We start from the raw sequence: 26,105 nt of genomic DNA, 5'->3' as shown, positions 1-26,105 counted from the left end.
GAACGCATAACAAAGCTATCAGACATTTGTACTTATTTAAAACAAGTTCATACTTTTAAAAACAGAATTGGATGTCATTCTGTACAAGGCATACAGGAAATGAAAGGGCAGAGGTATAAGTGGACACTGCAATAAAAAATCAGTGTTGGGAAACGTAGCACCAGCAGATTTACCTGTATGTTTTAAGATGAAGAGGACATTTTAACTGAGTAGGTGTAACAGGTCAGAACATATTACAGACTGTCAGAGAGAAGACAACATGAGGAACAATGACGTATTTCTGCCAACTTTATCAGCATGTTTCCTTGTAAAATGTTCACTTACTCTTAGTGATTTCATTGTTCCATAAGAAGAAACAGGGTAGACACAGTAATAGCTATTTACGTTTAGGAAAAGATGGTTGAAAGCAAATTTCAAAATTTCAGCTACTATCAACACTTACTTATATTTGATATTTTAGGAAAAAAGAGGCTAAGAATATACAAATTTGTACACAGATTCACTCTGATTGCTAGAAAAGCAGACTGATTTACATGTGTTGTATGGGCAACTTGAATACCATGAGAGGCAGTGTTGGCAAGATGGGGCCTTCCTAATTGGTGAACTAACTCTTGGTAAGCTAAAAAATATATTTATTTACATGGTGGTTGTACTCATGGGAAATTACATATAATAAAGTTATGCAAAAAAACTATATGTAAAGACAAAGTTGTGTTCTAGGCTCAGATGTTTATAATCAGGTTTTCTAATAGCACAAATGCACAGTGAGAAATCGAAAAGTTAGGCAGGATTTGGGCAGTTCTTTGTTGTATGGGACTGTCTCCCATCCCCTCCAATTCCCCACAACCCCCTCCTGTCCACTAAATATCCCTATGGGGACAGTACCACACTCAATTGAGAATACTTCTGTAGTGTTTACAGAGAAATTACACATGGGCCTATCTATCCCCAAAACTTAAAAGACTCATATCTATCACATTTTACAAGACAACATTTTAACAAGGTCTCACACATTCAACACTCTTTGTTCCAAGTTTTTTAAATGCAATCCTTTCTCAGATTATAAATAAAGTTTCAGAGGGTGTTAGACAGTTTTAAAGAGAAGGAGAAAAAAGAGCTTAAAATACATGATCCACAGAATTGATATAAAAATATAAAGACTGACTTAAAATATCTCAGAAGCTTGAGAAACTTAATCACACTCTGTAATCGAGTGATTTAGTCACGAAGAACAAAACAAAACCCAAGTGCCTCTATCAATGCTTCCTCGAGTTACCACTGGTTCAGTTTGCTTTGTTTTTTAAGGAAATACATGTATCAATCAAATCTCCAGTGAATTTTATGAATAGAAATGTTTCCATTTTCCAAATTACCACTTATTGCATCAAACAGTATGAACAGCAACTAATTTGGTAGTTAATTTTACCAAAGAGGTGAATAATATCTGTATACTACCTAATTTGATATTTTAGAGCTATTTTAATTCACTGAAACCTGTACCCAAAACATTTCTTAAAATGGTCTTACAGCAAAACAAGTTAAAAACTAAGCTGAAAGAAATTGTTAGTATCATACCTCTTTACAAAAAAAGTGAAGTAGCTTACAGAAATAAATATTATGCAACAGAATTAAAAATGGCCTCCACAATTATAAAAGAGATAAACTTTAAGACATATCTCACTTATCAAATTAGCAGAGCTTTGTAAAGGCATAATATTTAAGGGGAATTTTTTAAATGTATTTTGTATATTGTTCTAATCAACAAAGAAAAAAGTAAAAGAGTTAAGGCTTGGCAAGGAGAAACAAAATTGTCATTATTACAGATGATGACTATCTACATATAAACCCAATAGAAGGTAAAGACAAATTTATTAGAATAAAACAATTAAGCAAGTGATTATAAGGTCAATATACAAAAAAAAGTTTTATTTTTATATACCAGTGACAAAAGAGTTAGAAAGTGTAATTCAGAAAAAATTATAATAGCAACAAAAAATAAAACGTATTTAGGAATAAATCCATCAGGAAAAGAGCAAGGCTCATGAGGAGAAAACTATTAAACATTACTGGAGTTAAATAGAGAAGATATAAATTACACCATGTTCATGGAGAAAAAAAATCAATAATAAAGATGTTGATTCAATCCAAATGGATATACAAAGTTAATACAACTTCAATCAAGATGCAAACAGCTTACTGAGGAACTTGACAACCTGATTCTAAATTTTACATGGACAAGCAGAGGCCTAAACATAGCTAAGATATTTCTAAAATAGAAGAATAAGTTGGAAAGGAAATTGTCCTAGCAGATAAAGACAATGCACATGAATCAACTCCAGATAAACTTAAACGTAGAAAAGCAAAACTTTAGAAGATCCTTAAAAGAAAATATAAGGAAAGATTTCTTACATAAGACACAAAAGGGCTAACTAACGGAAAAAGTACCCACAAATGTGATCACATTAAAATTAAGACATTTTGTTCAAAAGATACCATACAAAAAATGTAAAAGACAAATTACACACCGGACACACTGAAAGATAAGGAAAACACATAACTGACAAAGGATTAGTATAAAGAATATATGAAGAATTCTACAAATCAATAGAGGAAAGAAAACATGATGAGACATTTTGCGGAGAGGAAATATGAAAGACCAATAAATACATGAAAAGATACTCTCCTTTATAAATTAAACCACTAAGATACAATTTTATACCATCAAATGATCAAAATTTGAGAATTCTCACAATACCCAATGTGGATCAATAGGCCTATTAACACTGCTAGGTAAGCAACTAAACTAGCACGATCACTCTGGGAAACAACTTGCATTATTTTGTAACATTGAAAAACTCACGTATGATGACCCAGCAACCCAGGTAGAGAGAATCTCACACACAGGCATCAGGAGACATGTGTGAGAACGCCCACAGAAGCATTCTATTCGTAAAACAACAACAACAAATCCATCAGCAGGATAATCAAAAGCTTAGGTGTAGTATAATCTTAACTAGACAGGAATGCAAATGAATGAACTACAGCTACACTTCAAAAATATACTGAACTCTTCTCAATTGGCAAGTTGGCAATTTACCACATATAGAATACCACTTTTACTAAGCTCAAAAACAAACAATACATTGTTTAGGAATTATAAAACTATTTTCTTTTGAAAGCAAAAGACTAAAACATAAAATCCATGGTAGTAGATACCTGGGGTGAGGAAAATTGGAAGAAATGTCCCCAGAGTTACTAATCTACTTCATATGGAAGCTTTTATTTCTACTCCCTATTTATATGCATTAAAACAGAATACTTGGCTGCATAAACAATTATCTATTTTACCTTGTATTGACTTGTAAGTACAAAACAGTAATTCATACTAATCAACAACTGGCCATATATATTTAAAAAAAAAAACCTACTGAGAAGATTCTACTCGCTACTGGTGAGCACTTAGTATTTATTAGCCTAGGTGACAACAGAATTTCCTCTCTGAGAAATAATCCCTGGGTTCACTGGAAATCAGTATTAAGAATTTACAAGCGAAGCATTATATTTTAATAACCTTCAAATGACAAGAAGGCTTTAGTGGATCTTTATTTTTCTTAAAGCATTTAGACATCAATTTCATGACACTTTACAGTTAATATAACAGAAACGTTTAAAAGTATCACTGTGAGAAACTCTGCTACCCTAAAAAAAGAAAGGTATTTAACTTGGCACTGTAGATCCTGGAAAGGAAGACGACGCTTCTTAAAAAGAAACAGTTTTGTGGCTAGTTTCAGTTATTTTCCAGTTCTTAAAGGAAAGTTAAACAGAACAGACAGACAGGTCTTCTATTACTACCGTCCACAAAAGGGGGATGTCTTAAATCTTGAGAAAATAGCTCCGTGGACTTTCGCCAATGATTAGTGAACACAGCTCTTCCAAACACCCTTCCAAAGCCATGGTCCAGAAATATTTTTTTAATTTAGTCCTATGCTTCTCTGTCAGTTTAGAGTTGAGTCTTCTGATTCATCAAAAGAGACAAAGAATATTTAAATGCCTATCGTTTTACGAGTCAAGTACCCAGCTCTAAGTTACTGACCTAACGGTTTAAAACATGGTTCCCATGCTGGGCGCATATGAAAATAAATAAATAAACATAAAAAAGATTCCCAAAGAAGATGGTATGCTCAAGTGACCAATGAGTGATACAGTAAGCACTGCTGTGTCACACTTCTAAGATGTGGGGAAGAAGGCATTTTTCTTCCAAAAGAAACTAGGACAATAAAGCCCAGAGGACAACATGATGTATTTTGGGCAAAGGACTCTGCGCAAATGAAGAGAATGAGTTTGACTTTAAAAAAATAAAAAAGAAAGATGTCAATTCAAGGAGATTGTAATCTTTTAGAAAGCAAAAACCAAGCTGACAGAACACAACAGGCAAAAGCAATCATTTATAACCATTTACACAGTCATCCTCAAAATTGAGTGATTAAAGATTCCTAGACACTGATTTATTAAGGATTAAAAAAAAAACTGGACAGTAAGAAAGTTGTGATAAGCAGGTAGGTAAACAGACAAAGAGCAGACAAGAAGGACACAGATATCACCAAAAGCATCTGCTTCTGAAAACAAGAAAAACAGAATAACTTCCAATTCAAAATGTATCTCAAACGAAATGGCTTTAACATAGCCAGGTTTCTAACAAAACTATGCATGGTAGTAACGTCATTAAAAATGACACTCCCTTTTTTAAATGATTTTTAAAAGGCAATGCCTTTTTACAAAAAAGAAACAAGCGACAACAAAATTGAACTCATGTCCCTAGAGGAATAGAAATACTTTTCTAATAGGTCACTTTTTATCAGAATTCAACCCTATTTGTTTTCTTCTTTTAAACATTTATGTAATGCCCTATTTGTAGTTCTAAATATTGTTACCATAATTTAATAACCCATTCAATCAAATTCTTAGAACATGTCAAACTTCACTCTTTCAATGAAATGAAATTTCCTATTAAACTTTATCTGCTTAATTAGATAACTAATTTACCAGATGCCTACTGTTCACATTTTTATATAGTCTTCAGTAGTTTTATCACTATCTGTAAAAGTGATATAACTTATATAATCAAATGTGATGTAAGTCCATAATCCTTCACCTGTGATTCTCAATTCAAAAAGCCCTAAACAGCAGAAGATTTTCATAATGTGTGACAACAAAACATGACCTAGTGTGAGGCTATGTGATAGCCTTTCATCAGCCTATTTCGTATGAATAAGTTTTACTGCAGATATATTCAACTGCTTGGAGAGGGGGGTACTGCTGAGGGTGTTATGTAACATACACCCATCTTCCTATATCTACTAGATCATAAGCACCCCACTTGAAGTTGGACACCTAATTAATGGTTAAAACATGATTCCCACCTTCAATGAACTTGCACTGAAGAAAAAGGTAAACAGACATTTAAGAAGATTCCACAACAAAACTATATATGTTCAAGCCACAAAAAGCACTGATTTATCACTTCTGGAACTCTCATTCCTAAAAGACATCTGGATTTTAAAACAGCTCTGATTGGTCTGTCACAGCGGAAGGTAAACACGACCAGCATCGTCAAGTGAATTGAGACAATGCCCATGTGGGATGTGCTCCTCCGAGGCAGATCCACATGGAGTCCATCAGTGTAAGTACACAATTCCAAGAAGGGACAGTGGGATCTCAGTGCCAGGAGAGGGCTGGGGGTGTGAAAATGGAAAAGGTCAAAGAATAAACCAATTCTGCAAAGTGAGGGAGTGAAGGTTGTGAACCCAGAAGAGGAGAATGAGCACACATCCTTTCTTCAGAGGCTCTTTTTCCTGAAAAGCTAAAGTTGTGAGGATCCACAGTGAGCGTGGTCACTATTTTTCTATATCCACTCCCTAAAACTGCCAGCCACAGAATGGGAACCTCTGAAGACTCTCCAGAAAGACCAAAACTTGGGAGAAACCCAATTCTTCAGCACAGGAGTTGGCATGGCAGAGCTGTCTGCCAAAAATCTGTTCTCTCCCCACCAACCCATCCATCACTGTAAGAGATCTGTGGCCAGGCACAAGACCACCCAGCTAGACCCCATTTCCCAGCCTCTACTGTGTTTATGAAGTGGTCAAGTGACTAAGCTCTCTCTCGTGGCAGATAATACACTTTCAGGTATTACGGCACTTTTGGGAGGTAAGATTTTCAAGTGTTAAGATTTAGGTACACACTCCTCAATATCTTCCCAATTGGAAAGCACAGGGGCCTATCACCCAGCCTCAACCAGGCACGTAGAATGATATCCTAAAGGATCCCAGATGATTTCCAGGAAACACTCATGAGTCCCAGAATGTCAGTGTGGAGAACTACTCTGCTGTCCTAAACCACTGACCTCAGAACTACCACCTGAAGGAGAAACAAACTCCAATGATTTAAAACTGGGTTTTTATTTACTTTATTACTTTATACCGGAGCTCTCTGATACAGTGACTTACTCTTTATCTAACAATGCTGGCGAGGAAACTACACCATGTACTAGCCATCCTATTCTGACTGACCAATTTTAAAAACCCTATCTACAAGGCAAATTCCATCATGGGAAAACCTAAACAAAATTGCTGTTTCTTGTACTCATCTGCATTCTATGGCCATACCCTCAAAGAAATAGAAATTCACTCATTCAACAAACTTTTTTGAGCCCCTACTACCATATAAAAGGTATTATGCTGTACACACATTAGGGGCATAAAAGTCAGTGGGGGTGGCGGTGGGGGAAGTCAATGAAATCCTCCCTAGGTCAGGTCCCTTGTACTGCATGCTTTTTTTTTACCCAGAACTTAAGCTCTAGGTCTTCTCTGCCCTGTCTCCAGTACTATGCAGTACCTTTTGCATTAACAGGTGCTTAATAAATATTTGTAAATGAATGAATTAAGAAATCTATGAATTCGTCTCATCTTTGATGAACTCAGCTAATGGGGGAAAAAGAAAACGATACAATATAGCACCCCTCACATCCTAGGTTTGCAATATGCTTACTGGATTTTAGAAGTGAGTGGACGTATAAATATCAAATGACATGAAGGCAAGTGCTATGGAGGGAACAGAGGAATTGGAAATTAGCAAAATCTTCTTGGAGGAGTTGAAATTTGTCAGGAGTTTTAAAGATGATTAGGAAGCAGCCAAAGGAAAAAACAGAAAAGTAAAGAGTCAAGAAAAAAATGTAGTAGTACCCACACGGTGGGAGCATGTTTTACTATGAACAGTTTACCATGACTGAAATTAAAGGCAGGGGAATAAGATGCACAGAAGTTGTGCTCCTTTGAATACTATCACTTCCATTAATTAAGCCGGACACAGTACTCTTTCCTTTAGCATTTGCATCACCCCGCTTGCTTAATATAAATTGCTATGAACCCAGGGCTCCCCCTTCTTTGACTTCCAGATTTAATTTTCATTGTTAAATCTAAAATCAGGATTTATTTGACTATTTCTGGCAAGTCCTTTATCACATAAACAAGGAATCCCAAGGTCATAAGGAATCTTAACAGTCACCAGATAAACGTCCTGGGAAGCATTTATTTTGATCTGCTATAGTCATATCTCCTTTGCAGGCACATGGAATTTCTATCCTTCTCTCACGGCACTTTATGTTTTGTCTCAGAGTATATTTGTTGATACACACATTCTTACTCTCCCACTGGACTGCATGCTCTTTAAGTGCAACCTACATTCTTCTTTATCTCATATTCCTCCAGTGCTCAATCATCAAAAGCTCTGCATAAAATCATCTTTTAATCCAATTCTGTCAGCTCTAGCAGCCTCTGTCAAGTCCCACCTATGTGCTCACCCCTGGATACAGCCTCAGGGTTACCTTCAGTCAAGATGAGCTGCTCCAGCCTTTCTCCTGAAACCCAGTCAAGCCACAGGCAGAACCTCTCTCCTCTTTTTCACACTAATGATGCCACATTATATCCTTTTTTTCCCACCACTTCTATTTTATGGATTAGGATTTAATACCCTGATTTTTTTAAAATGGAACAAGTTCCAAATAAACAAACCATCTTGTTTGTAAGCTATGGAATATCTGTACTTCAGAAATTATCAGATTTCCCGACAGATGTTTGAAGCCTAGAATCATCAATAGCCTTTCCTGTCCCATCTTTTGTTCCTCTGACAAAGTTACTGTGCTTCCTTGAGACTTCCTGTTTGAATAACCACACACTTGGGTGTTCAAACTCCCATGTGTCCATTATTCACCATAAAAGGGACCTGAGGAAGTAACCAGGCAGTTGAACACAAAACGATGTATGAACAAAAACAGCTGTGTGTTAGCGGGAGGCACAAAAAGACAGCAGGGATCCAGGCAATGCTGTGAATTTCAAACACAAGGTCTCTTCAGTCAGGCATGGTTAAAAGGCTGCTGACTCAGAGCATCAGTTGCCCATTTCATAATTGAAAACCACTAGAGATGTGAAGAAGTCCGTGTCTAGTTACATTCAGAGTCTCACCCCCAATACCACCCTCACCAACAGTCTCCCTTGAGGGAACAAAGCAGCCTCTCCTCTCACAGAAATGTCAATACCAACTCAAAGGTTTTCACCGAAAATTTAATGCCTATTCTATTTCCCAATCCAAAAAGCAGATCCCTACCTTTCCCCAGGGATTCTAAAAGGAAAAACAGAGGAAAGCACAGATGGAGACAGACACACAACAACACATGACAGACAGCACAGAAAACAAATCTGTACTACAAACATCTGGGAAGTATGTTAATTCCAGAATCAGTGTCCATCTTGAAATGGCCTGTATTCACCATAGACGCCTGTGCCAGGACGTAAGAGCTCTAAAGTGGACATATGTTTTAAACCTGATTAGAATGGCTACAAAACTGAATGATCCTGAAGTCTACCCAGGAGTCGATGCTGTTTCAGCGCATGTGGCAAAAACACTGAAAACAGTAATAATCCAGCAAAAGCCTCTAAAGCAATCCTGACAATAAACAAATTTTATTACAGCTGCATTACAGATGTTCCCGCAAATGCTCATAATTTGTAGAATTCTAAGAATTTATAGTATCCAATAGATTTTCTATCCCATGAACTTGTCTAAAATACCACAAATTCAAAACTATGTATGGACTGCTCTGAAAGTTAATCCAAGACACTGAAGGCCACTGATCATGACCCTTTACCCAAGAAGGGGCAATCACATGACCAAAGCAATTCAAGTACACAATTGCTCTTTTGGTTTCTAGCCCTCCCCCAACCTCACCACAATCTTTACCCTTAGTCCCTTGTTTATTCCCACCTCCAAAAGAACACAATTTCAATGAAAATTCTGGCATGCTCAACTCTATCAGATCACGATCCAGAATTTTTTTAGAAAAAATTCTTTAGGCCTGGCGCGGTGGCTCACGCCTGTAATCCCAGCACTTTGGGAGGCCGAGACGGGCGGATCACGAGGTCAGGAGATCGAGACCATCCTGGCTAACACGGTGAAACCCCGTCTCTACTAAAAAATACAAAAAACTAGCCGGGCGAGGCGGCGGGCGCCTATAGTCCCAGCTACTCGGGAGGCTGAGGCAGGAGAATGGCGTGAACCCGGGAGGCGGAGCTTGCAGTGAGCTGAGATCCGGCCACCGCACTCCAGCCTGGGTGACAGAGCGAGACTCCGTCTCAAAAAAAAAAAAAAAAAAATTCTTTAAACTTAGTGGCATCAAAACAGATGACGTCACCAGCACCATCAAAATAGGGGTATGCCTCTAATTGGGATTTGTGATGCCAGGGCAGGAAAATATCACTTCCCAGTCCCTGCCAGTGAAAACTCAAAAAAAGCTATTCAGCTCATTTCATCATGCTGTCACTAACCCGCTTCTAAAAACTGCAAAACTTTTTCCTTGGAAATCATTGGGATCCCTTCACTCTCTCTGGAGAAAGTTGATGGAAAAGCCCTGAGAAAACGTTTATGTATTTATATTTTACCAACTGACCAAAAACAAAACAAAATAAAAAACAACGGAGACAAGGGAGGACATTGAGGACATTCTAAACCCAACACTCAGCCCTCTGGTGTAGCACAGGGTGCCACCCACTCTCCCTATAAGAAAGGAAACTGAGCAAGAGCATTTAAAAATCATCTGTGGGCCAGGCGCGGTGGCTCACGCCTGTAATCCCAGCACTTTGGGAGGCCGAGGCGGGTAGATCACAAGGTCAGGAGATCGAGACCACGGTGAAACCCCGTCTCTACTAAAAATACAAAAAAATTAGCTGGACGTATTGGCGGGCGCCTGTAGTCCCAGCTACTTGGGAGGCTGAGGCAGGAGAATGGCGTGAACCTGGGAGGCGGAGCTTGCAGCGAGCCCAGATCGCGCCACTGCACTCCAGTCTGGGCAACAGAGCAAGACTCCGTCTCAAAAAAAAAAAAAAAATTCATCTGTGGGCCAGGAGCGGCAGCTCAGGCCTGTAATCTCAGGACTTTAGGTGGGTGGATCACCTGAGGTCAGGAGTTCTAGACCAGCCTGGCCAACATGGTAAAACTCCATCTTTACTAAAAATACAAAAACTAGCCACGCATGGGGGCCCACGGCTACAGTCCCAGTTACTCAGGAGGCTAAGGCAGGACAATTGCTTGAACCCAGGAGAAAGAAGTTGCAGTGAGCTGAGATCACACCACTGCACTACAGCCTGGGCAACAGAGCAAGATTGTCTCAAAAAAAAAAAAAAAAAAAGTACATACAATGTATACTAAACAGGTCTGTAAAGAAAGCAGAAAAGGCAGGGCAGTGATTCAGTAATACTTAGTATATTTAATCAGCCAACTCAAACCTGTAAAGTTCTACTATAGTAAGAAGAGTTCTGACTTTTTTAAAAAAGGGGATGGGGCATGAGGGAGAAAAAACAATCGTAGAATTTTAAGTTCTAGAAGTAGAGGGAGACTGTGGTGGGAGAGCAAAAGAAAACACATTGTAAATACATGTCCTAATGGGAACTATGATCCCTTTCTTCAAAAATAAAACCAAAAAAAGTTAAGGTATCTAAGAGTCCTCTGACTGAACCTTAGCCCAGCAACACTCTGGGGAAACTAAAGAGAAAAGGAGGGAGGCAGAAAGAGAGAGGGGAAGATGGAAAGAGAGACTTACAGATCTGCAAATTCACATATACAGACATCAAAGTGAATGGTATCACTTCTGAATCTGAATAATGTTAATACTGACAAAGAAAGCTCCCGGGACTACAGTAGTTATCTATCCATCAATTAACAAAAGGTGGGTTAGACCTATTCAGTTAGCAAACTTTAACAACAAAACATACCATGTAAGGGTTAGAATTTACTTGGAGCAGAGAGGGAAAGAACTAGAATGTGAAGATAGACCAGGCAGCCTTATCTTTAATAATGTCAGATAAAGTAAGCAAGTGAACTAAACTCAGCAATTCTCAACAACCAGAAAGAAGTCATGGATAAGGCAGAAAGGAGATAAGATGGTGGCATTCCCTGTATAAATGAAAGCACTGACCATCCCTGAGGAAATGGGATAGGGTACACTTTTCCTGTCAGACACTGATAAAATCCAGGACCTCACTCTGAAATTCAATAAATTCCTTAGAAATTCCTAGAACCATTAACAACTGAATATCATGCAACTAGTTCAAGTACCCAAAACCTACAAGTCTTCCATTGAAAACAATCCTTTGGGCCAGGTGCGGCGGCTCACGCCTGTAATCCCAGCACTTTGGGAGGCCAAGGTAGATGGATCACCTGAGGTCAGGAGTTCGAGGCTAGCCTGACCAACATGCTGAAACCCCATCTCTACTAAAAATACAAAAATTAGCCAGGCGTGGTGGTGGGCGCCTGTAATTCCAGCTACTCAGGAGACTGAGACAGAAGAATTGCTTGAACCCAGGAGGTGGAGGTTGCAGTAAGCCAAGATCGTGCCACTGCATTCCAGCCTGGGTGACAAGAGTGAAACACCATCTAAAAAACAAAAAACAAAAAAAAAAGAAAAAAAGAAAAAAGAAAACAATCCTTTGTTCTTCACAAATAAGAGTAATGTCTTTCTCACAGAGGATCCAGTTGAAAGAATTCATTCGGTTGCGCGCAGTGGCTCACGTCTGTAATCCCAGCACTTTGGGAGGCCGAGGCGGGCAATCACTTGAGGTCGGGAGCCTGGCCAACATGGTGAACTCCCATCTCTACTAAAAATACAAAAATTAGCTGGGTGTGGTAGCACATGCCTGTAATTGCAGCTACTCAGGAGGCTGAGGCAGGAGAATCGCTTGAACCCAGGAGGCAGAGGTAGCAGTGCACCAAGATCACGCCATTGCACTCCAGCCTGGCAACAGAATAAAACTCTGTATCAAAAAAAAAAAAAAAAAAAAAGGCAAGGTGTGGTGGCTCACGCCGGTAATCCCAGCACTTTGGGAGGCCAAGGTGGGTAGATCACCTGGTCAGGAGTTCGAGACCAGCCTGGCTAACATGGCGAAACCCCATCTCTACTAAAAAATCCAAAAATCAGCTGGGCACAGTGGTAAGTACCTGTAATCCCAGCTACTCAGGAGGCTGAGGCAGAAGAATCACTTGAACCTGGGAGGCAGAGGTTGCAGTGAGCCGAGATTGCGCCACTGCACTCTAGCCTGGGACACATAGCAAGACCCCGTCTCAAAAAAAAAAAAAAAGAATTCATTCAAGCGCAAAGAGTGAGGGCAGTTGTCCAGGAAACACTGACACTAAAGAATGGTGCTCAGCACTCCGCAGTGTTGGGAAAGGTGAGGATCATTTATATGGGCAAAAATAGGGGAGTAGAACAGAATTACAACATTTTCTACATAAAGCTAACATACAGATACAAGATTTGATTGGTTACTATTATACTCTAAGGGGGTTGCTTAACATTCCATTGTAAAGCAATAACAATCACAGGGGTCTCTACCTCTAGCTTCACTTAGTCTAGGTTTGAATAAATAGGGTATCTGGTTATACGTAACGTCTCAACACAAAGGTCCCTAAGCAACTGTCATGCACCAGAGAAGAAAAACAGCTACGCTATGTGACTCAGTTTCCAGGGCCTAACTTTTCCCTTTGGCATAATAAATTCAGAAGGTGTAGAAATTTTCTTTTCACAAGTAGAGCATATTTTTTTCTATCAATAGACACTGACAAAATCCAGGACCTCATTCTCAAATTCAATAAACTCCTTAGAAATTTCTAGAAGCATTAACAGCTAAATATCATACAACTAGTACATGTGCCCAAAACCTAAAATTCTTCCACTGAAAACAATCCTCAGCTGGGCATGGTGGCTTACACCTGTAATCCCAGCACTTTGGAAGGCCGAGGCAGGAGAACTGTTTGAGGCCAGGAGTTCGGGTCCAGTCTGGGCAACACAGAGAGACCTCATCTCTACAAAAAAATAAAATTAGCTAGGCATGGTGGTATATGCCTGTAGTCCTAGCTACTCAGGAGGCTGAGGTAGGAGGTTTGCTTGAGCCCAGGTGTTTGAGGCTGCAATGAAATGCGATCGTGCCACTGCACCCCAACCTGGATGACAGAGCAAGACCCTGTCTAAATTAAAAAATATGTATTTTTAATTAAAAAAAAATCCTCTGTTCTTCAAGAATAAGTGTAAAGCCCTTTTAACAGGAGCAATCTAAATCCAGAGATCCTCAAGCAGTGGTCTATCAGAGAAACAATGCTTAGTTCTTTAGCACTCTCATTTCACTTCTCAATTTGAGGTCTTCCTAGAATTCACTTTCACTTACAGCAGGTCTGACCTAACATGGCAGAGTGGCAAAAGCAAAATCTATGTATCAAAGCAGGTCTGGATTTCAACCTATGCAACCTCAGAAAAGTCACTAGTCATACAATTATTCCCCAGGGGTTAACAATAGTTCTCAAGTCTGAAGAATTCAAAGAGGTAACCAGCAGGCACTTGACAAAAGGTAATTCACTTTCTTTTGTCACCCCGCTTTCAAGTTCTTCTTCTCCCCAGAATCCATCTGGCACATCCTCATTGATCCATGAATGGCAAATAATGCCTTCACCATTATCTAACTACTTTTAGATCTTTATTCAAACAACTCTACCTTCCTGGAAAAACTCTACACTCATGTCTATTACTTTTCTTCAAGATCCAGGAAGCTTTCCTGGCTGACTTCAATCCCTACTCTTCAAAATGCTCCGCAGGTATTCTCCCAACAATTTAAAAAGTTTCAACTGGGCTGGGCGCGGTGGCTCACTCCTGTAATCCCAGCACTTTGGGAGGCGGAGGCAGGCAGATCACGAGGTCAGGAGTTCGAGACCAGTCTGACCAATATGATGAAACCCCGACTCTACTAAAAATACAAAAATTAGCTGGGCATGGTGTCATGTGCCTATAGAGTCCCAGCTACTCAGGAGGCTGAGGCAGGAGAATCACTTGAACCCGGGAGATGGAGGTTGCAGTGAGCTGAGATCGTGCCACTGTACTCCAGCCTGGGCAACAGAGCAAGATTCCATCTCAGAAAAAAAGTTTCAACTGAATTATTTTGCCTACAGGTCAATGTTTCTGTCTGATCTCCTCAAATACATTACAAATAAAAGTATCTTTAGGATATAAAAAGCACCTTCAATATCTATCATAACTCACACACCCCATACTACAACGTCTATGAGTGAACCATTTCCCCCCCAGCAGTCTTATTTACATAAGTCCTTCGTCCACTAATTAGAATCAAAATGCAATAAAGCTCATCTCATTTTAAGCAGGTGGATCTTTTCAGATCATTGGAAATATTTCATAGCTTTGTAAGTTTCTCCGGCCAGGCACAGTGGCTCACGCCTGTAATCCCAGCACTTTGGGAGACCGAGACCAGCCTGGCTAACATGGTGAAACCCGATCTCTACTAAAAAAAAAAAATACAAAAAACCTAGCCGGGCATGGTGGTGTGTGCCTGTAATCCCAGCTACTCGGGAGGCTGAGACAGGAGAATCGCTGAACCTGGGAGGTGGAGGCTGCAGTGAGCCAAGATCATGCCACTGCACTCCAGCCTGGGCAAAAGACTGAGACTGTCTCAAAAATAAATAAATAAATAAATAAATAAATAAGTTTCTCCAAGAAAGCCACATAATTCAAACTTCAGACTTTTTATTTCTAAAAGGCTCAATAAGAGAAAGCCATTACCTAGACCATGTTTAAATGAATGAAGATGGGGTCTTCCCATATTTAAGTGGTATGTGGAACATTTATGTTTCACCACGGAAATTAAATAGCAAGTTACATAAGCACCAGACATTGTGACCAAAGCATATGCCACGGAAAGACATTCTTAAAGAATTCTCTAAACCTGCAGCAAAACCCACAGACTTATCATCTTACCACATCAAACGACGAAGCATCAACCAAAACCACTACCTGCTTAAAGTGAGGTGAGAACAGAGGACCGCTCTTCCCCAGGTTTCCCATGCTGCACTGCCTGAGGCGTCTAACAAGCATGATCGTATGAGAGGGCTCTGCAGGTACTTCAATGAAAATGGGCTCATAACTCAATTAAAACCAGCTAGTTCACTGATGTGATCACTCAACAACTATCTGTCAATGCCTATTAATGCCAGCAACTTTTGGTAGAGGGGAGAAAGACAGTAAGAGAAATATATTTTAGATGATGAAGCCTCACATGGTGTTCTCTCCTATTCTAAGCCAAAAATCATACCAAAAAAAAAAAAATCAATTATATTATATTGTACTACAATTGGCTGAGAGTTTCTTAATTAACTTTTTTATTTGAGGAATAATTTACATATAATGAAGGATACAAATATTAAATGTATAGCTCTGAAATTTTACATATGTAAAATTTATTATTGAGCTCCACCCAGCTCAAGAATAGAACACAAAATCAGAACTCTAAAGAAGATGGGAAAAAAAGAGACTGGTCATTAACCAGGTCTCTGAAAACAGACAGGTACCTGTATAGTCACTGCCACAATCATTCTGGTTAGCAGAAACTTTCATACATACACAGTACTGTGATTTATCATCATGAAACAAAATTTACTGAGTCCTTAACTCTACACAAGACCACATACCAAATTCAAGAAAAGGAAAAAGAGGCCAGGCATGGTGACTCATACCTCTATTCCCAGCCCTGTGGGAGGCCAAGGCAAGAGGATCACTTGCACCTAGGAGGTCAAGGCTGCAGTGAGTTCTGATTGCACCACTGCACTTCCAGCTTGGGCAACAGAGTGAGACTTTGTCTCTTTAAATAAAAAAAAAAGCAAGCAATGTGAAGAAGACTGATTCTGAATTAATATCTCCTCCAACTTTCAAAACAAAAAGATAAAATAACAAAAATCTAAAAATAAAACAATCCAACGTTGGCCTCAATATAAGAGGAAGCGGCCACACGCGGTTGGAAACAAAGAGTAAAAGAAGGGAACTGAGGAAATGTAACTCCTAAAGTTCAAAAGAAATAAGGTAAATCCCCTTATTCATTTCCCAGCCTTACCATAAGGTTCTTCTCCCACAAGAGATCTGAGGGTGCCATTGTCTAAGAAAGAGTGAAGTCTGCTTTATTCTATTTCATGAATATGTAGCTGTACCAGGCTGACTGGGCCCACTTATTTCAGGCTGGCCCCTAGAAGAGCACACGCATAGAAAAGCAGACACACTTAATTAGTGCCACCCTAGTCTGGTGCAGTACTCTAAAATCTCAGGAATGTTTATATAAATGGGTTTTCTGGTAACCCCTATTAGCAAGCTGTCAGTTTTAGACCCAAATGAGCAAACACCTAACTTTATCATGTCACAAGAAAGGGGATGCTTGCAAATTCCAGCAGGGCCCTGTTACACAGGTGGTTTGTTGTTGTTGTTTTTTTTAATCTTTTTTTTCTTATTTTTAAATTATTTTATTTTACTCTATTCTTCTCCACAGGGCAAGTTCTATCTTAAGTCTTATAGCAAGCAACCAAGGCAAAGTAATAAAATCAGCACAAAATCATCTTGAAACTATACACTTTCAAGCTGACAACTTAAAAGAAACATTAATCCCATATTTTTAAAAACCTCAGAAATTTTCAGCAGTAAAAATAAACAAACAGCTCTGCTCTAAACTTTAACACCTTTCCCTAAAACCCAAACAGAACAGTGGTAGAGCTGTCAATAAAGTCCAGCAGGAAAAATGAACAAGTAAAGAAGCAGGGCCGGGTATGGTGGCTCAGGCCTGTACTCCCAGCACTTTGGGAAGCCGAGATGCGCAGATCACCTGAGGTCGGGAGTTCCAAACCAACCTGACCAACATGGTAAAACCCCCTCTCTACTAAAAATACAAAATTAGCTGGGTGTGGTGGCACATGCCTGTAATCCCAGCTATTCAGGAGGAGAATCTCCTCAGCAGGAGAATCTCTTGAACCTGGGAGGCGGAGGTCGCAGTGAGCCAAGATCATGCCACTGCACTCCAGCCTGGGCGACAAGAGAGAAACTGTCAAAAAAAAAAAAAAAAAAGAAGCAACTGTTGCTGCTGCCTATTAACTCTAGATGAATATGTGGTTACTGCTCAACAGCCTAACCACTTTAATGTGGAATACACTGGGCTATACCATACTCTACATTTACAGTTCTTCACTATCCTAAAGAGACAGTATGCCTATCTTCTAAATCTACTCATGATGACTTCACTAAACTTAAAAGGATGCTATATACAACAAGCAAATAAGATACTTCACTGTAACCTCTCCCCTCAACTGCTTAATAATTCCCTTTAAGAATCTATTTCAACAATGTACATGTGAATATACATATTTTATTTAATTTTTGAGATAGCGTCTATGTCGTCCAGGCTCGGGTGTAGTGGGTATTCAACAGGCGCAATCATGGTGTACTACAGCCTCAAACTTCTTAGCTCAAGTGATCCCTCTGCCTCAGCCTCCCAAGTAGCTGAAACTATAGAATATATATATATGCTTTAAATAAAATTTGCTTATGTCCATTTTTAAAGGAAAAAAATACAAATTAACATTTCACAAATACATATTCACATGTGAGAATTCATGAGTTTTCTCCTAAGATTTATCTAGGCTGACTTCAAGTCACATAACAGTCTAATTTTTACCCAAAAAAGGACAATCATAGGCCTTTCCAATTCCATACCAGTTCCATACCTTAGTACTTTTTGAAAAAATTTACAGAAATAAAACCACATACTACATTTAACATTAGCTATTACAGTTACATATATCTTATAAAATGGAGAGATGGCACTGATAAAAAATAAACACAAGCTCAAAAGTTTTGCTTTGAAGAATTTAAATTAATGTTCAATGTTCTGGGAGTTTTATAATTCAGGCATTCATTTATTCACTCACTGTACATATATTTTTATGAACACTATGCCAGACAAGGGTCACTGGAGACAGAATGCCTCCAGCCTCCACCCAAATAGTGAAGCGAATCCTCTCTGTGCTTGCATCTGTCACTTGGGACTTACTATATAACATGAAAGTACTGCTCCAGAACAGAGGTCAACAAACCTGTGCTATGACAGCCAGATAGTAAATACTTCAGCCTTTGTGGGCTGGGACATATGGAGTCTGTCACTATTACTCAACTCTGCCTTTGCTGTGCAAAAACAGCCGCAGACAATGCTTTGCTACATGAGCTAAACTGTGCTCCAACAAAAATTTATGGATAACCAAAATTTGGATTTCATGAAATTTTCACATGTCACAAAATATTATTCTTCTGATTTTTTCTAACCAATTAAAAATGTACAAACCAGTTCACAGTCCATACAAAAATAGGTGGCAGGCCTGGACTGGACTTGGCTAAGAAGGCCATCATTTGCCTACCCCCAAATAGAGACACATGGGCCTCTGCATCTACACCTCATCTAAGAATGAGGTCAGGGCAATGATCCCCTGAATCACTACACATCCAGGAATTTGCATTGGTGCTAATACATAACAAAAAATTAACCAATACTAGTCATCTTTAACTGAACTAAAAGATTACTAAACCCCTGACTCGTCCTTCAAAAACTTCATGGTTTAAAGGTGGAAACAGACAAGTAAAGAAACAGATAACCCTGTGTGATAGGGACTGTGATAAATACCCACAGGGCGGTGTGAGTGGGAGACCTAATCCAAGCCAGGGAGTAGGGTAGAAAGGGGAGAGAGAGAGAGAGAAACGGGGGAAGGAGTCCTAAAGGATATTAACACCTGGGAGAAGTGTTCCAAACCAAAGAACAGCCCTGTGAGCACACGAAGCGACAAAAGGGTCCAGATCTTAAAGTACCCTGTACACCATGCCAAGGAGTTTGGACTTCATCCTAAAATCTTGAGGAACCACTGCAGAATTTTTAGCTGCAAAATTGTATAATCAGATTTGCATTTTAGAACCATCACTCAATCCAAAGGATGGCTGCCCAAATGTAAAGGGCAAAGCTGGAGGTAGAAAGCCCACCAGTTTATTAGCAGGCTGTGGCAACAATCCAGGTGAAATGCAATGGGAACTTACAGTAAAGCAGGGACAAAGAGGATGGAAAGATAAGCATTCAAGACACATAGTGCCTAGATATAGAAGGTAAAAGTAGAGTCTTGGACAGATTATAGTAAGGATTGGTGGGAAAGAAAGGAGTGAAGTTACAGCTACCCAGAACTGACCCACCTCACAGCAGTGGATCCTAACTGTTTCCCAGGGTAGTCTTTACTCATGAAGCCTGTCAAGCATGGTTCTTTCAGGAGAGACTTGGGCAACATAAGTTGACAGCCTCAGGGTTAGACAGCAGTGTAGTTCATTAACATAGGGAATACCAAAAGAGCTTTGAGTTGGGTGAGACAACAAGGAGTGAATTTAGTTTTGAATATGGTCTCTGGACATCCCAAATTGACCAGAACCAACAAGTTTTCAGATATGGAAAAAGAGGTGACTAGAAATACAACTTTAGAATTTAAAAATTTACAAATGAAGTTGCAAATAAAGCCTTGAGACCAACATGAGTTCATCTACAAAGCGTGAACAGCATGAAAAGACAGGAATCTAGGAACATAAATAAAAAGGAGTAAGGCCAGGCGCAGTGGCTCACGCCTGTAATCCCTGCACTTTGGGAGGCCCAGGCGGGCGCATCACGAGGTCAGGAGATCGAGAGCATCCTGGCTAACACGGTGAAATCCAGCGTCTACTAAAACTACAAAAAATTAGCCACGCGTGGTGGTGGCGGATGCCTGTAGTCCCAGCTACTCGGGAGGCTGAGGCAGGAGAATGGCATGAACCCGGGAGGCGAAGCTTGCAGTGAGCCAAGATGGGGCCACTGCACTCCAGCCTGGGCGACAGAGCGAGACTCATCTAACAAAAAAATAAATAAATAAAAATAAAAAATAAAACAAAAATAAAAAGGAGTAGGCAGGAGAAAAAACAAGGAAAACCAAAGGAGTATGGTATCTCTGAACCAGGGTATACATGAAATTTTTAAAGTGGCTTAGGATAAAGTAGACATTCTTTTGACAGACTCGTTAGAGAAGCTGCAAGCTGCAAGAACGAATGCAATCAACTAAGTAGTCAAAGACTTATCTCCCCCATGACTTTTGGCAAATCACAACCCTAAGCATCTTTGCCTTCATCGCATTGTGAGAAATCTCATCAGTGATAAACTGGAGGCCTTATAAGCTGTAAAATGTAAAATACAGACATCCTTGATTTATTATTGTAATGTCATTACGAGTGTATAAATTCCTAGAGTATAATCTTCTGAAGACAGGACCCTCAATCTTCTACATCTTTCTATCAGGTACAGTGGTATATACTTCAAGAGTATTTTTTAAAACGTTTGCAGAATATCTGCCAATAACATGAGAAAGTATGCACAGGAGGAAGGAGTGCATAGCAAAAGACACACCCAATTTTTAAAAATTATTTAGAATTGAAATAGTCAAAACTTGATTCCTCCCACATATGTGACCAATGACAAATGGAAGAGGTGAGCTCAGGATGCCTTATAGCTCCAACTTCTCACCTAATGTGTAAATTCTTTTTTGAATGCCCTTAGAATGGAGAAGGAATTTGGAGAAAAAGCAGTGAACTATAGAACAGGAAAACAGCCAACAGCAACTTTATAAAACTGTGTTCAACAACTGCTGGCCATTAAGGAAGAGCTCCTTAACTCCTCAAGTTGAAACCTGCAAAATGTAAATCAGGCCTTTGTGAGACAAACTAAAATAGTGTCCCCTCAGGGTGCACAAATACCACAGTGAAGTCACCACAGTGAGCTATTCCCTGACACAGTGAGAACCCACCTTGCAAAGGTTTTTCCTGGAGGGAGAAATTGCCATTTGTTCCATGTTAAATACATACACACTCAGCAGAGGACCAAAGAGAATAAATGGCAATAGCCTATATATCAATTATTCTAATTTACACACACACAAAAAGATATTCAGATACAGATTTAAAAGCTTCATTTAATCACTACTGGTTCCTACAGTTTACGAGGAGCTTGGAAACTAATCTGGTCTCAGTGTTAATTTTAGGAGTTCCATAAACTTTGATTGGGTTGGTTTTATAAGCACTCTTTTCCTTAATCTAACTGTTTTTAGAAAAAGGAAAAGCTACCTTTCTCAAGATTAGGATCCTGTCTGCCAAGTTTCCATCCACAATGATTATCAAATTAATTAAAGGGGCTGTTTAATAAAAGGCAAATCCTCAGCTACAATCATAGTATCAACTACCCCACTAGTATGGATAAAAACTTACTATAAGACATAAAAGCCAAACTTTTTAACAGCAATTGAATAATCCATCCAGAAGCTGACGGCGAAACAAAAAAGACTTCTTTTTAGAAAAGGGTGGCTGGTTGAGATTTCTCCCCATAACAAGCAGAAAGTGCAATTCTGGTTCCCATAGCAACTTTAACTCTTTTTATCTGAGGACACACTACACCCTGCACCCTGGATTACTGTGTATGGTGCTTTTAAGCTTTTAAGATGGCCGTTTTCAAAATCAACACTGATTTTCCTGGCTTTTGTATAGCAAATGATGATACAGGTACAATAATCAGATTTGTATTTGCCATCTGTTAAAATACGCCTCAGCCTCCCAAAAAGTACCAGTTACAATGATCCTATAATTTGATATATACACGTGTATGCACGAAAAATTTCTAGAGGGTCATATTAATGTAAGAAATTGTGAATGGTGGTCTCTAGGGCGTGGAGCTTAGCAGGTAGTGATAAAGAGACTCACTTGTCACTATACTTACTGTTTGAATTTACAATGTCATGTTTCATTTTTATAATTTAAAAAAGTCAGTGCCCAAACACTTACATAACTACTTACATTTCTTATGTACGATTTGACTGCTTATTTTAAAGTTTACTGTACTGAAAGTTCAACATCAAAAGGAAGGCTAGAAAAGTGGTGGCTAGACCTAGCTCTTTCACACTACTCATTTCTAGTTTCACATGCTCTGTAAGGGTGAAGCACAATATGCATCACTTGCTTAAGGGTATGTGAAATTTGAACTGGAAGGGAGATTTAATAGATGCACAAAACAGTCATGGTACTTTAATTCATGGGAAATAATCAGTTAGCTGCAGCCCATGGAGTAACTGGAGTTGGGGAGTGAATATGCTGAACATCAAAACACACAGTGACATATAACACCTTGCATACTTGTCATAAATTGTTGATCAAAACATACATGTATACATATAATCTTATCATTAAAGACGAGGTGGGGGGGGGAGAGAAAGAGAAACCTCAACCTCACTACACACAAACCTTTCCCCCTTCCCACCTCCTCCACGACACATGACTTCTTCCAGGATGTCATTTCTGATCCAAGAACAAGTGTAAGTCAAGTATCCGAGTCAAGTTAGCTTAAACTAAAAAGTACGTATTTTTACAGTTAATCACAATACTTGTAAGAAAATACTTTTAACTTACAAAGTTTTAAACTCAGTTTTATGAATTTCATTTAGCAACAATATTACCAAAAGTTGAGGGAAATTTCAGCAAAACCAAGTCCAAGCATAAAACATTTTATAGTAAAAAGTGATGTTAGAGGCAAACTCTAAGATCTCTTTTGACCTTTTAATCAACCATGACCCAAAGTTAACATACCTGCCTCCCAGTGGGAGCAATCTAACTTAACTGATACCAGCTTACTCTACCACATTATCTTTGCAACAGGTAGTAATCACTGAGTAATCTATCTACCTCTGAAATCACCTTAAACGACCTTTAGCTACACAGTGCCTACAAGAGAAAATTCAGAGAGCCAAGAGCCCCACCTTTATGTAAATAAGAGACTGTTGTTCAGTAATTGTCGATTGAATTTCAGGCATCTGAGATTTGAGACATCAGGCAACGCCTTTTCTTTGAAAATTTTAAAATCTGAAAATGAACAAAATAAGACTTCAAGGGTATTCAAACTTGAACACAGAAACTTTAACAAGTCAAAAGTTAAACAAAAATACTTAGATACAAATTTCAAAAATAATTTTGACCAATTTAAAAAATATAACAGGAGAAAAAAAAGAGCAATCCCACACATCTTAGGAAACCCTCGGTCACTAGCTATGTCTTTAGAAAGGCACCTTTAAAAAACTGAACTCAGTGCACTTTACTTCTTCAATCCCTGAAAAACAGATACCTCATAGTATCATTTTATGAAATTATTTTCAAAATGTTTCATTTGTTTAATGACTCAACTGCAAATAAGATGTTAAATAATTCTGCTTTTCTGACACTTATTCCACACACAATAATTTAATCCCACTTTTCAAAGTACTTTTTGTAAGTCAAATTCTTTCTCTGGAATCCTGATACTTAAATAAAGTTTAGTGTACCGGAGAGCAGCAAAACCATGATCAAAAGAACCATTTGCCAACAACATGTTCCTTTCCAACACCCCTAAGGGATATTAGCCTCACAGAATTACCCTCCCTTGACAGAAGAATGGCTTGGGGCAGTCTGTTCTCTCTGGAAGTTCGTTAGTACCAGCTACTGGTAACAATCAAGCCTTCCAAGGCAATGGGGAGTGAAGCGCTAAGTCAAACGTCAGTTTCTCACACATTGGTTCCTCGGTTAAACACAATAATGAAACTTTCTGCCTATTTACATATCTCAATAGATGAGGAAAAACTTACCTAGATCGAACATTATTTTTGGTACTTCCAGATACACATGTCCATCCTCATCCACTGCCCTGCCATGAAGTTTTCTATACATCCCTTTCCTGATTTCTGAAAGATCACTTATACGTGTTTCTACACTCGCTTTGAATGAAAGCAAAAGGGAAGACAGTAAAGGAGAGCCTTTTTACCCAGGGACAAGGCTGTGCCCAGCAATTACAGTGAGTGCACTTCCTTTTGTTTATTCTGCACCAGGATTAGCAGTCAAATCGCTCTGTGGCTTTTAAGGCTGAGCAGCTATAAAGAACAATAACTTCAAAAGTGAATTTATGTTTTAATTCCACATAGGCAATATAGGCAGCGAAGGCATTTGCTCCTCTCAAATTCCCCCTTAACAGAACAATCACCCTCAGCCCTGGAGGGACATCTAAACATTTTAAAGACGAAAATGTTTAAGGCAGACCTTCTTGTTTCTGATCCAAGTATGCGCTGTGACGGCCTTGCTAGCAAAGAGAAAAGTGGGGATGGGAGTTTCTGATTAACGCTTCAGAAAAAAAAAAAAAAAGGTGGAGGGGAGGAACCACAATCCTAACAGCCGAAATGCAGAATAATCAGAGAGCCAGAATCCCGTTAAGTCAGAAAGAACAGGAAAGCAGAGAGACTCGTGCGGAACATTCTGGCCCTCACGGGATGTTAAAAGCTAGATCTATTTCAGAAGTTGGAGAAAGGAGTTTCTGTGTGGCCCATGCCGGGGAACAGAGAGCCAACACGCGGCTGTCTGGGTCCGTGAGGCCGGCTACGGGGACGGAGCCGGTCCGGGAGCTGGGCTGCTGGCGAGCAGTAGCAGGGGACGGGGCTGTCACCGCTTACCCAGGTGCAGCGTGAGGTTGATGGAGCTGGGGTACTGCACCCCGGCCAGCATGGTCTGGCTTTGCCACCAGGTGGTGTCGGCCTGGTTGTTGTAGTCGGTCAGGAAGGCTGCCCCGTGCTGCAGGTGGGGCTGCCCGGCGTCGCACAGGTGACAGGACTTGGTGACCCCGGTCACCCCGGTCTGCACACAGTACTCCTCGGGCGGAGTCCCACACGTGTTGGTAGCCACCACGGTCACGTTGAAGGCGGCGTTGACGAACTCGGGCATGCAGCGCTGCGGCCGCCCGCCCTCGTCCGTGCACTCGTCCATGGCTGCCTGGGCACAGCCCGCCGCGGCGGCCGCCAGCACGGCCAACACGGGCCAGAGCCGCCCCCGGCGCCGCAGGGCCGGCGCGGCCCGCTGGCTCTCCCTCATCCCGCCGCCCGCACGCTGGGCCACGGCGAAGGCAAGGGCACCCGCGCGTTCCTCTAGCCTAGCGGCGTTCCCCGGAGGCCGCTTCGCTGCTTGAGCCTGGGGGCCCAGGGGCCTGACTCCCGGGCGGGCGGTGGCGGCGACTCGCGCCGGAGAGACTGACGGGCGGGCGCCCCTAGCGAGGACCGCGCTGCTCGCCGACCGCGGCCCCCGCGCGCCGCCTCCGCGCTTCCCTAACCTACCCCGCGAAGCAGCCTGCACTCCGCGCCGACCCCCAACTTCCGAGCGCGTGCCCGAGTGCGCGCCCCCGGGGAGGAAGGAGCAGGGGGTGGGATCGGCAGGGTCGGGTGGGGTCTGGGAGAGGAGAAAGCCCAACCCGGTCTCCTCTCAGCAACTCCCGCGGTCCCTGGGGCAACTCCCTGGCCCTGCGCGCCCCATGGACTGCGCGTCCGTCCCGGCAACTCCAGGCGGCGGCGGGGGCGGCGGCGTCTCGTGCTCGGGCCCGCTGCGCGCGACCGGGGGGAGGGGCGCGCGGGGTGGGCGGGGAGCCGGGGAGGGGGTTGGGGGAGGGGAGGGGAGGGGAGGGGAGGAGAGGGCGGCAGGATGGTGCATGCCGGGAGGGAAGGGCGGCCTCGCAGACCCGGCTCCCCGCGCGGGAGTCGCCGGGGTCCTCGGCCTCCGCGGCCTGGGAGACTCTGGGTTGCGGGAGGAGGCGGGG

At 40.8% G+C, this 26,105-nt stretch overlaps 1 protein-coding gene across 2 annotated transcripts in view; it reads right to left on the bottom strand.

Annotated features, from left to right (window-relative positions):
• LAMC1 (laminin subunit gamma 1) overlaps positions 1–25,558 on the bottom strand; it is a 122,258-nt gene extending 96,700 nt beyond the window's left edge. Inside the window, exon 1 of one of the 2 annotated variants that reach the window (XM_002808258.4) lies at positions 24,976–25,558. In XM_002808258.4, coding sequence (XP_002808304.4) covers positions 24,976–25,390 — 415 coding nt within the window. In that variant the 5' untranslated portion in view covers positions 25,391–25,558. Of the gene's footprint in view, positions 1–23,262; positions 23,367–24,975 lie in introns of those variants that run through there. The other variant, XM_078001184.1, reaches the window with a different exon arrangement.
• Between the last annotated feature and the right edge of the window lie 547 nt (positions 25,559–26,105).

Source organism: Macaca mulatta, chromosome 1 (assembly GCF_049350105.2).
Source record: "Macaca mulatta isolate MMU2019108-1 chromosome 1, T2T-MMU8v2.0, whole genome shotgun sequence".
Lineage (NCBI taxonomy): Eukaryota > Metazoa > Chordata > Mammalia > Primates > Cercopithecidae > Macaca > Macaca mulatta.
The sequence above is the reverse complement of the archived record's forward strand: the minus strand, read 5'-3'. Positions and strand labels throughout refer to the sequence as shown.